Source organism: Gnatocerus cornutus, chromosome 3 (genome assembly GCF_029298725.1).
Source record: "Gnatocerus cornutus isolate USDA-ARS CGAHR chromosome 3, icGnaCorn1.1, whole genome shotgun sequence".
NCBI lineage: Eukaryota > Metazoa > Arthropoda > Insecta > Coleoptera > Tenebrionidae > Gnatocerus > Gnatocerus cornutus.
The window spans coordinates 14018695-14031328 of NC_142235.1; the positions used below are offsets into that span (position 1 = coordinate 14018695).

At 35.2% G+C, this 12634-nt stretch overlaps 1 protein-coding gene across 1 annotated transcript; it reads right to left on the reverse strand.

Moving 5' to 3' along the window:
• Nucleotides 1-2155: 2155 nt before the first annotated feature.
• On the reverse strand, nucleotides 2156-10372 carry LOC148177272 (uncharacterized). The gene is made up of 9 exons (XM_088031631.1): nucleotides 10264-10372; nucleotides 6519-10226; nucleotides 6321-6473; nucleotides 6089-6275; nucleotides 5718-5925; nucleotides 3074-3173; nucleotides 2639-3020; nucleotides 2418-2594; nucleotides 2156-2373 (listed from the first exon to the last, which is right to left on the reverse strand). Exons 1-9 carry the CDS (start codon nucleotides 10318-10320, stop codon nucleotides 2237-2239), a joined length of 5109 nt encoding a protein of 1702 aa, XP_087887757.1. The 5' UTR covers nucleotides 10321-10372; the 3' UTR covers nucleotides 2156-2236.
• Between the last annotated feature and the right edge of the window lie 2262 nt (nucleotides 10373-12634).

Here is a 12634-nt window from a genome sequence, read left to right on the forward strand (position 1 = left end):
AATTTTAGAAACTTCCAAAAGTTTATCTCACTGTACAAAATACTAGAAAATCTTTGATATTTGCGGAGATTACGATCAATTCTAGAAAATTTCAGAGCATTCTTTAAAATTTTGTGCACCAATCGTAGAATCTCAGAGATTTCCACAGAATTTCTTATAGTCTTGCCAAATTTAAAACAGACTAATCGAATTTTTATGGTGCTTCAAAAAGATTTTATAGCTTCACTCTTTCTTTTGATTCTTTTTGAATTGTTCTGAAAGTTTCTGTCGATTCTCTTTAAAACTTTTTTCCACATTAGATTTTTTTGATTCTTTTTGAAGCACCTATATGTTTGAATTTTTTTGATTTTTCAGGTCCTCTTTTTAGTCACACCATATTCTCTTTAAATTTCTTTTAGACTTTTCTTGGCTTGTCTATAATTTCTCGTCTGATTTTTCCTATATTGCTTCTTATTCTAACAAAATAATCAATCTTAGATTCTTTGTTTAACTTTTCGTAGATTCTCCAGATTTTATTTGGATTTTCTTTGATTTTCTTTTCTTTGAAATTGTCACTTTGACAGATTCAAGTGGTCCTAAAAATTTTTCTGCAGTGACACATTAGTAATTTTTGAATTTTAGGAAATTCACATTTTTTCTGCGTATCATCATTAATCCAACAAATCATAGTTATTTCCAACGCGATACAATAAACCAATAATGATTGTTGATGAATACATTTCAAGCAGGTCAGTTCAGGTTTACTTACTATTGTTTGCCACTTGACAAACTGACAATTTTAGTTCATAGCGTACGAAGTTAGAGCTAGCGACCAAATTTATTCAAATGGACATTAGATTCTTTGAATTTCTGTAATTATTATTTATTTTATTGTTTTAATGATTGTTTTATTCTAACAAATACATAATTTTTTCAAGATTTTAGAATTGATTGTTTTTCGAGTTGTTTTAGATTTTCTTAGATTTTCTAAATACCCTATAAGATATTTTTTTCGGATACTTTGATATATTTATATTTTTTAGATTTTCTTTGGATTTTTCAGTATATTCAAAAATTATTATTGAATTTTTTTAGTTTCTATAAATTTTTTTGATAATATGTTTTGAATTTTTTCTCGAATTTTACTCAAATTTTTAGATTATCTATAACTTTCTAGTTTGTTTTAACTTTGAATCATCTCGAATTTCCGTAGATTCTCTGGATTCTTTTTAAATTTGGTTCAATTTTCCTTTGATTTTTTTCAGATTTTCCTCAAGTTCTGTTTTCATTTCTATATTATGCTTGGATTTTGTTTTCATTTTCTCTAGATTGTGTATTTCTTTTAAATTTTTTTGAGTCTGTAGATTTTTCTTTAAAATTTATTTTAGATTCTTCTTGGATTATCTTCGGTATGTTTTTATTTCTCTTGATCTTCGTACATTTTCTTTGTTTTTTTCTCTTTAGAGTTTTTTTAGATCCTGTTAAGACTTCCTAAAATATCATAGATTCTTCTTTAATTCGGATTTTCTTGACTTTTCAAATTAATTCAAGTTCTCGTTAGATTTTTTTTAGATTTTTTCTAATTTTTTTGTCCAACTCGTTATTATTTTTTTTGACCGTAGGGCTTTTCTCCACGCATATTTTAACATATCGTTTTTTATTCCCAAATTCCCATTTCTTTTTACTCTAGATTATCTAAAATTGATATAAGCTTACTTAACTTTGTAATTTTAATTTTTTTAGAAATTGGTATCACTTAACTTTTCTCCCGGATCTTAAAAAATCCTTAGGATCCAAAGTCGTTTAAAATAACCCAATTTGTATTTTCTATTCGTAAAGTTTTTTTTCTATTTTTTCCTGTCAACACAATATAACATGCAAATGTCATTGAAACCGCAACTGTTTTGACCTATTCGAAAAAACCTGAGAACTGTAATTAAAATCGGTGTTCGATTTCCGTTAAACTACTATTCCAGAAAGCAAAGTAGTGTATGGAAATTGTGAGAACCAGTTCATGACATATTAAAACTTTATTTTCTAGTTTATTTTTATCCGCACAACAAGCAACAGCATTAAAACGCATGTTGCTGCAATTACAATTGTTAATGCACCTGATAAAAGCAGTTACCGAAGACGTTGCGTCAATTATTTAAAATACAATTAACACACTATTAAATCAGTGTCATTCGCATTTTTATTGGCTTTGTGTAATCCCGAACAAAAGAATGAGCTAACTGTTTTAATGGAAAACTTATGACTATGACCCTACTGAGTACTTCTTAAAATGGTCATCGATCCATTTTCTGTAATGAGCGACTTTCACGTAGACCCCCGGCTTGTTGGCGTAGCCGCAGTGTTGCCCCCAGGAGGTGATGCCAAACAACGTAAAAACCCCTAAAATTAAAGTTAGAACGGTGGTACTACTGTAGGGGTGGTACCTCTGTCAAGGCAGGCGAGCGGTCCTCCACTGTCTCCATCACAAGAGTCTATTCCTTCGTCCAGAGACCCCGCGCAGATCATCCCTTCGGTTAGAGCACCCCCGTAGACGTGGGGCATGGTACAAATCTGCCGCTTCTGGAGTGGCACCCAGCCAGCTCTCAAATTGTGAGAAAATGCTGGAATGGGAGTTAGTACCGGAAGTACCACCGAACTTTCTTACCGGATCTTCCGCTTTCGATCGAACCGAACCCGGAAATGGTACAATTCAAACTCCCTTCGTAATCCGCGTCGCCGTCCGGAAGGCAAATCGCTTGGACGTCGTCGCCGAGTTGGAATCCGGAGCCTTTTAACTTCACCAAGGCTATATCGTTGTTCATTTTGTGGCCTTTTTTGAAGTCTTCGTGGAGGAAGTAGTCTTCGATGTACGCTTCTTGTTCCGTTCCTTCGTCTTCGTCGGTGTTGTAGTCACCGGCGACGATGATGTAGGCGCCTTTGGAGTAGCCAACGAGGCAGTGGGCGGCTGTTAAGACGAATTTTTGGTGGATGATCACAGCGCCGCACCAGTGGGAGGTGGAGGTTTTGCCTTTGATGCGGATGGCGGCCTGGAAGTTAAGGGAGGTTTGGGGGTTTACAAATGGTGGAGTTGAGTACTTACTTGCCAGGGGTAGAAGCCTTTAGGGGCAATGGAGCCTTTGATGACGCGGAAGTGGACGTCGTCGTTGCGGTTGAAGATGTTGTCTTTGCGGAGGCCGCATCTGCGAAAGTTATGGTGGAATATTCCAGAAACATGTTTGGAATAACTTCGTAATGATTTGTGGTAATTTACCTCGACCATTTGCAGACATTAGTTGTTATCAATACTATTATCAAAATTAAGTGAAGAGTGTAATTTAACGCCTTCGATTGCTGTGGAAAATTTTCCCAACAGTGGTCAAGAGAATTTTCATTTTTATTATAAATTTTATGTGATGCAATAAATGAGATCAAAAAAATTTGGTAGTTTTTTTTATTTTCCGACTTTTCCTAAAACGAAAATTTTAGTAAAACAATTTCTTGCTCTAGAATTTTTAATTTAATATAATTAAAGAACATGTTGAAAGAGGTAATGGGCCTAAATTTCTTTGCTTTAGGGTTAAAACTATCAGAGCCATGGAATTTAAAATAAAGTGGAAAATTTTTGGTGCGTTCTGAACGCTAATTAATGTTTTTCAAATTATTGTTTCTATTTTTCGTTTCCGCAAATTTTGTCTGTTAATTTGTTAGAACATTTACTATTATACAATGAAAATAATTGCATTTTTTTCAATTTTTATTAAAATTTGAAAAATTTTGGTTTCATCTAAAAAACTAAATTTCAAAATTGCTGCTTATTGTTCTACAATTTTGTAATTCAGTCCAGTCAGGACGGGTCCCGCATATTTAAGCCCCAAAATTTTGTTGGTATAAAATTAAAATTATCAGAAATTATAACATTTGATAAAATTTTTTGGAAATTTTCAGTTCACTTTAAAAACAAAAATTTTCAAAAATACTATTAATTTTTTTGTTGTAATCTTTTATAATTTGATACAGTTATTAAGTGGCTTTTTATAAGTTCTAAAATTTTGTTGGTATAAAACTCGAATTACCAGATTTATGACGTTTAATAAAAATTTTGGAATTTTTTTTTGGTCTTTAAACAATTTTTTTTCTGAAATTTTTATAAAGCGTGTCGAAAATAGTGCCGCATACAAATTTTATTGCTAGAACGATAAAATTCTCAGAGTTAGGAAATATAATACAAAATTTTGATAATGATAGTTTACTTTAAAAACCAATTTTTTTCTAATTTTAGTTTCTTGTATTAAATTTTTGATCTTTAGTAGGTACAGTTAAGTGGAATCCGTACAGCTAAGCCTCAAAATTTTGTTGGTATAAAATTAGAATTATTAGAGATATGAAAATTAACACAAATTTTTGGAATTTTTAGTCCTTAAAATTATTTTTATTATTTATTTGCAATTGTATAATTTGGCCCAGTTGAAAAACTTATCAAAAATAGTGTCCGATTTTCATTGGTATAAAGTTGAAATTGGCAGTTACGTAATTTAAAACAAAATTTTAAAAAAATTTGGTTTATTTTAAAAACAAAAATTTTCAAATTTGCAGTTTCTTCTTTTAAACTTTTATAATTCAGTAGGTACAGTTAAGTGAATCCCGTAAAGTGAAACACCCAAATTTTGTTGGTATAAAATTAAAATTACCAAAGATTATAAAATTTAATTAAACCTTTCAAAATTTTTTAGTTTTAAAAATACATTTTCTGAAATTTCCTAATTTGACCTAGTTAATAAGCATGTCGAAAATAGTGTTGCATCCCGAATTTCATTGTTTCATAGTTAAAATTCTCAAAGTTACAAAATTAAATACAAAATTTTGGACTTTTTTTTTATTTACCCTAAAAACAAAAATTTTTCAAAATTGCTATTTTTTGTTCTAAAATTTTGTAATTTGGTCTAGTCAGTACGTGTGTGCCGTATAGCAAAACCCCAAAATTTCGTTTTGATAAAATTAGAATTATCAGAGATATGACATTTAATAACAATTTTGGATTTTTTTAGTTTTCTAAATAAATTTTCCGAGTTTTTTTAATCTGGTTTTGATAAGTGAGTCAAAAATAGTGTTGGGTCTAAATTTTATTAAAATTGTCAGAGTAACAAAATTTAAAACAAAATTTTGGAAATTTTTAAAATTGAAATTTTTTGTTCTAAAATTTTGTAATTTGATACAGTTATGACGTGGGTCTTGTATAGCACCAAAATTTCGTTAGTAAACAATTAGAATTGTCAGAGATATGACATTTAATATTTTTAAAGTCCTTTAAACAAAATTTTCCTTCAATTTTCTTATTTCGTAGTTGATAAGCATGTCGAGAATATTATCGCGTCAAAATTTTATTATTACAAATTTAAAATTACCAGAGTCACGAAATTGAATATAACATTTTGGAAAATTTTGGTTTACCTTATAAACAAAAATTTTCTAAAATTCTGTGCAGTGTTCCATATAGTTTAGCCTTAAAATTTCTTTTGTATTGAATTGTTCTTATCAGGGAGTACGATAAATTGATAGAAAATTTTAGAAAATTTTTGTTAGTACTTAAAATAAAATTTTCAAATTTTTTCGAATTTGGCAGAGTTGATATGAATAAAAATTTAAATTACAATTTATAGAATTAGCATTACCATCACTCAATTACCAAAAATTTTGGAAAACTAGACGTGCAATTTTCAAAATTTTGTCTTTTTCTTCTTTCTTACCTATCAGGGTACCTCCGTGGTATCGCCGGCTCCCTCGTCCTCTGATGCCTCTCTATATACTCTGCATACTCATTAACATTGCTGCAAATAACCCCCACATCCTCCCCATGGTCGCAATTATGTTCCCCCCAATTCCAATGAGTGCATTCTTCCACACTGCTTTCATTCCCAGAACAGAACACTTGATCGAGCCAAATGGGACCAGACCCTAATTAGCAAAAATAATTTTATTGTTTCCAAAAAAATCACCAGACAATACAGCAAAGTTGAGGTCGGGTCATTGAATCACCTCAACGCAAATATCTTGGCCTGATTTCAGATCCGACATTTTGAATTGTACGCTAAGAAAAATATAGGTTGGTACGACTTACCATGTCCGAAGTAGGCGTCTTTTTTGACCACGGCGGCCCCTTTGTACCCCAATTGTCGACAAACGACCTTAGCGGCGTCTTCGTTGAAATCGTCGTCGCAGATGGTACCCCAAGTACCGTGGTGCCGGATCTCAATGCGGCCTTCTCTTTGACTAGTACCATTCGTCAAGCGGATTTCAGTCGGGGCCTACAATTCTCTTAATTCCTAATAAGTACAATCCGAAAAACTTACATCACAGTGTTGGCTCCCTTCGTCGGAATTGTCACTACAGTCGTAGAGACCATCACAGACGAACGCCAATGGAAGACACTCTCTCCCAGTGTCACATTTCCAGTAGTCAGCAGCGCACGTCTTCGTCGGAGTCTTACAAACCACACCAACGGCCTACAAAATAATCAGACTTTGGTACTATGAATGGTACGATTTTACCTCTTGTCCGAGACAGTTGTGGACCCCCCAGCCACTAAAGTCACAGTCTAGTAGACTGGTTTCGTTACCAAGACACCCAACGTCGTCCATCATGTAAAAGGTTTCTTCACTTCCGCTGGAAACGAAGAAGGAGTTCTTTTTCACTTCAGCCGCTCCCATGTCAAAACCCAATTCTTGGCAGACAACATTCGCATCTCGTAACCCGAAATTGTCATCACAGACGTAACCGGTCTTCCCAAAGGCCGTCACTTCGATGAGACCTTCATTGGAGTTCTTGGAGCCTGTCAATCTCACTCTGTAACCAAAATCGCGAGGCGAGCAACCTTTTTCGTCCATTCGATCACCACAGTCGTCATGACCATCGCAGATCTTCTTTTTGTCAATACACTTCTTGTTGTCACACACGTACATGTTGGTACAATTCACTCTTTCGGTGATGAGCTCGTAGTAATCAAAAGGGTAATAATTGATAAGTCCTCCAGTTTGACCCTCGTTGGTGTCAATAAGAAAGCACGTCTTGTCAATCTTCCGGTAATTGAACGCTCGACAACGAACCTTCTGGTTGTCAACACACAAAGACGCACATCCTGCGATGCTGACATTGTCCCACCGTTGCTTCTCGAGGATCGCCAACTTCTTGTTCTTCTGGATTGAGAATTTCGCCAACGATTCTAGACAATTGTGTTCGTCTTTGCCGTCTTGACAGTCTTTGACGCCGTTACACAGCAAAGATTTTGGCACGCAGGTCTCCGTGCAGGCAAAATCGCCCCTTTTACAGTTGCTGTCAGAGATGACGTTTTCAGCTTCTAAAGTAACCCCCTCGTTGTCGTCATACTCAAAGACGTAGTCGGCGTTGACGTCAGTTGATGGAAATGGTGGAGGCCAACTTTTCTCAATTTTTGAAGTGGTCGACCGAATATGTTTGTTCCCTTGGTTTGGATAATTATCGTCATAGTCCGTTGGTACCGAAATTGACACTGATGGTAAGATTTTGTCTCTGAATGGTATTTGCGTAGTCCTGTGAACGTGATTGATGTTGACCACTTGGTCGTAGTTAGGCGTGTTTGAGTCGTGGTATGTTTTGGTCGTCACGCTATGGCTCTGTGAGCCATACGGACCCAAAGGTTCGCGATTTTGGCCATACGAATCAAAACCAGTTCCTTGACTTTGAGTGTGGCCATACTGAGACCCTGTCCTTCTGTTCCCTTCTTGGTCATAAACTGGAACCACGGTACCACTACTATACTGATTTTGGTCATATGGGCGCGCCGAACTGTATATGGGGGTTCTTGGCGTGGTGGCGGTGTTGTACGGTCCTTGAAAGGTTTGATCATAGCCGCCATACGTGTTTGTACCATGGGTGTTCGAACTGTGGCCAAAGGTACCAGAAGTGCCGTAGGTTTGGGTACCATGACTCGATCCTTGGTCATAGGAACCAGAACTCCCGTAGACTTGGGTGCCTCTGTTACGGTTCGTATCAAATGTACTACTTGTACCATGGCCATAGGAACCAGAACTGCCATGACTTGATCCTTGATTTTGGTTGTCAAATGAGCCACTTGTACCATGACCATAAGAACCAGAACCATAAATTTGGGATCCTTGGTTTTGGTTGTTGTCAAACGTACTGCCCGTTCCGCGGTCATATGATCCTGAACTGCCATAGCCTTGGGTGCCTCTGTCCAAACTTTGGTCATAGGAACCGGAGCTCCCATAGATTGATCCTCTGTTAGATGAGCCACTTGAACTGTGATCATACGAGCCAGAAGTGCCGTAGATGTTTGTACCATGACTCGTTCCTCTGTTAAGTGTGCTGTCTGAACTGTGGTCATAGGAACCGGAGCTGCCATACATTGAGGTACCCTGACTTGATTCTCTGTTAGATGAGCCTTTTAAACTGTGGTCATACGAGCCAGAAGTGCCGTAGATGTTTGTACCATGACTAGTTCCTCTGTTAAGTGTGCTGCCGGAACTCTGATCATAGGAGCCGGAAGTGCCGTAGATGTTTGTACCATGACTAGTTCCTCTGTTAAGTGTGTTGCCTGAACTGTGGTCATACGAGCCAGAAGTACCGTAAATGTTAGTACCATGACTCGTTCCTCTGTTAAGTGTGCTGCCTGAACTGTGGTCATAGGAACCAGAAAAGTCTTCACCTATTGTTCCTCTGTTATGGTTACGATCATAGGTACTGCCAGAACTGGGATCAAAAGAGTTACTCGTACCATACACACCACCAGAACCATGACTTGTTGAGCCTTTATGGTAATTCGTGTCATACCGACTTCCGGAACTGTGATCATAAGTAGGTGTACCGTAACCTGTTGATCCTCTATTATGGTTTCTGTCATACGAGCTACTAGAGCTAGTGTCATAAGTTTGTGATCCCTGGCCATACGAGTTACTGTTGCTCAAACCAGGAGCATAAGAACCTGTTGATCCTCGGTCATACGAACTGCCAGCACCATGACCATATATTTGTGTTCCTTGACCATACGTTTGACCAGATCCGGAAAACTCATTTCCATTGTGCCTACTGCCATAGACGTGAGATTTGGTGCCTCCAAGATTTGTTGAACCTCGGTGGTACTGATTTTGGTCATACGAACTGTATGGTGTTCTGGAGCTCGTGGGAGTACTATAAGTAACCCCATTGTGTGCAAACTGGTTCTGTGGATACTGGTACACGTGTCCACGGTACGAATCAATACTCTTATAGCCACTTCCTTGGTCATATTCTGACTCGTTCCGCGTGTCATAGTCATAACTGGTACTATTTTGGCACCTGACATTGTAAGGAAAGTCACAGATCTTCACGCTTGGGTTAAAAAGAGTCCCGGGTCCACATTCTTGGACATGGGTGCGTCCATCTCCACAGTTCAGAAACTTGGTACAATCAGTTGGGTGTGGATGGAGCCCCATGACTCCCAATGGGCACTTCACCTCCGATTTGTACCGCAACTGTTGATGGGTTTGGTGCTTCTGTTGGAAGTCGAGTTTCCCATCTACATTGTTTTCAATCAAGTCTTGGTTCTCTCCATTGAAGCAGGTGGCCTTATGGGCAAAATCGCATATGTTCTTATTGACGTCGAAGAGAGTACCAGAAGGACAGTCCATGACATTTTCAATTCCGCTGACACAGTTCAGAAATTTCGAACAGTCCGTATAGTTGGGGATCAGTCCGGAGAAGTCCTTCGGGCACCCAACTTGCTTGAACCCTCTGAAGCTCCTTTGTTCCTGTAGTACCGTCTCTCGAGGACCACTAATACAATACACTTTCTGAGGATAGTCGCATTCTAGAGTTTTCGGGTTAAATAGAGTCCCGGGGGAACAATTCTGGACGTGTCCTCGCCCTTTCCAACAGTTGAGAAACTGGTGACAAGACGCGTCATAAACAAATTGACCCGTAGCTCCCTCAGGACAATCCCTATAAATCTGGACTTTCGGGGTTCGTTTCTCTTTGTTGTAAAGCACGATTTGGCGAGTCGGATTGGAGTTTCTCCCGATTTTAGTCCCATTGAGCACGTAGGTTTCCTGGGGTTTGTACACAGGGTGGAGATCCTGGGTGGTTTTAGTCCCAGTGTACCTCGAGTGCCCATTTTGATGGTACACTCTGCTGTAGTTGTGATGCAGTGTGGGTCTTTGGTACTCCGAAACTTCAATCTCTGGAGTGTAAGTTACGGGTTTTTGGTAACCTCCTGGAACATAGATCTGGAGCGAGTTATGGAGATTCGGGAATTGCACTCACTTGTCCAGATGGGTCAAAAACCGCGATCCAGACTATGAAAAAGTACACTTTTTCCATAATTTGGAATGCACGCGCAGTTGTCTGTTGAATAATGCTGCATTATCTTATCTCACAAGGGTCAAATTGGTGCCCTCCAGTGAGAAAATAAGATGGTTTTATGTATTGAGTGTTCGTAAAATTTGTTTTTGTCCTGATTGTTCGTCAGTTATTGAACTGTTATTGTTTTTGGTGATTACGATGACTAGTGAGACGTCTTGTATGCAAATGGGCGATTTTGTGAATAGTGTCAATAAAACAGCAATTTTCGATGAAGAATTTGACTTGTGGTGTCATTTCTGGACCAGCTGTAAAAAGGTTTTCAAAGAAATTAATAGTCTTCCCGGGAATGATATCAAATTTTGAGAATATTTCGAGCTTGTTTTGGATTGATAGAGAAAAATGGTTTCGAGGTTTCGGTTTGGATAGTATGCAACCAGAATTTTCACGTAGATATTTTCGTTTGCGTATCTAGAAGAAGTACGGATATGTTTTCCTGTTTTGAGGTGAGAAAACTTTAGAGCGAGGCGTGCCGAGCGTTTATAGGATTTTATTTCCGAATATTAGTTCAATCAATAGACAATGTCAAGAGATCAATGGAAAGTTTTGCAGAATTCTAAAAAGTTCAACGAAAAAGAAAATTCAAAGCATCTATAGGCAATTGGAATAAATCTGAAGTGAATCCAAAGTTAATTTAAAGCTAACTACAGATAATCTAAAAAAAATCTAAATAGAAATTATAAAAAACCTGGTAATTCTAAAAAGAAATTAAAAAGAATTTAGAGAATGCAAAAAAATTGTAATAATAATTTCACACAGTTTATAAAATCCAGAGAGAATCTAAAAAAATTGAAAACATTTAAAAGTTTCGATGAAAATCTAAAACGTATCTCAAAGTATTTAAAAATTTTATAAAGAGTTTAAAGTAAATTTAATGAATCTCAAGCAATTTAAAAGAATCTTAGAACATCTCAGAAAATCCGATATAAAAACTTAAGGAATCTTAAAAATTTTAACATGAATAGGTAGAATCTAAAGCGAAGTAAGAAGAATAAAAAAAGTAAAAAAGGAACCAAAGAATCTGAGAATCTAGAGAAAATTCAAACTAATTTAAAGACTTTAAAGAAAAAGAGAATGCAATTAAAGTATAACAAGAAAATGACTTTTAAGAAGAGCCTCAAGAAGAATCTAAATAATAATAATAATAATTAAAAGGAGAAACCAAAAAGATGTAAAAGAATCCATGGAAGACACCAAATAAAAATCCAAAGAAAATTAAAAAAAAACTGAAAAAAATTTAGAGCATATAAAAAAGATTGAACCAAATCTAAGGAGAATTCGGAGAATCAAAAGATGATTTAAAAAAACTAAAAAGAAAATGAAGAAAGTCTGAGAAATCTCAAGACGATTAAAGGAATATTTTGAGAGTTCAAAAAAATTCAATAATAATTTTCCTTAGTTTGGAAATTCCACAGAGAATTTAAAAAAATTGAATGGATCTAAAGTTTAGGAAAATTATATAAAGAATTTCTCAGAGGATTTAGAAAATCTATTAAGTATAAGTAACAATTTTAAGTTAAGAACTTCAAAGATTTAAGGCAAGTTTACAGATCTGAAAAATTCAAGGATCTAAAAAATAAAAATGTTTATGTATACAGCGTAATTTTTAAAAAACGGCCGGCGTTGTAGAATTTTTATTTATGAACCGATTTCAAAAATTTTAAATGGCTTTTAATTTACTATAAGCTGATGAATTAATGAATTAATTTAATAAAACTGAAGAATTAGAGAAAATCAACAGAAGGATCTAAAGAGATCCTAAAACCTCTAAAAATCGATTGGAAAAAATCTACATCTGAAGAAGAGAAAAAAGAAAAATGCGAAACAAAATATGGAAAGAATTTAAAAATAATAATTTAGAGAGAATCTAAGAAGTTGTAATGAAAAGAAGCAAATAAAACTGAAAAATTAAGAAAAAATTGATAGAAAGATCTAAAAAAATCTGAATCCTCTAAAAAGCAAATGCAAAAAATCTAAAAAAAATAAAGAAGAAAAAAAAGGAAAAGTAAATGATTTAATAAAAATCTTAAAAATTGTAATGAAATGAATAGAAACTATAGAATTTAGAGTAAATAGACAAAAGGATCTTATGAGATTAAAAGATATGGAAAGAATTTAAAAATAATAATTTAGAGAGAATCTAAGAAGTTGTAATGAAAAGAAGCAAATAAAACTGAAAAATTAAGAAAAAATTGATAGAAAGATCTAAAAAAATCTGAATCCTCTAAAAAGCAAATGCAAAAAATCTAAAAAAATTAAAGTAGAAAAAAAAGGA

Excerpts from the sequence above, each read along its gene's own strand:
- LOC148177272 (XM_088031631.1), bottom strand. The coding sequence starts at position 10,320 with ATGGAAAAAGTGTACTTTTTCATAGTCTGGATCGCGGTTTTTGACCCA. Across the intron at positions 10,227-10,263 it reads TTTTTGACCCATCTGGACAA|ATCTATGTTCCAGGAGGTTA; the intron begins GTGAGTGCAATT and ends AACTCGCTCCAG. Across the intron at positions 3,174-5,717 it reads CCACGGAGGTACCCTGATAG|ATGCGGCCTCCGCAAAGACA; the intron begins GTAAGAAAGAAG and ends TAACTTTCGCAG.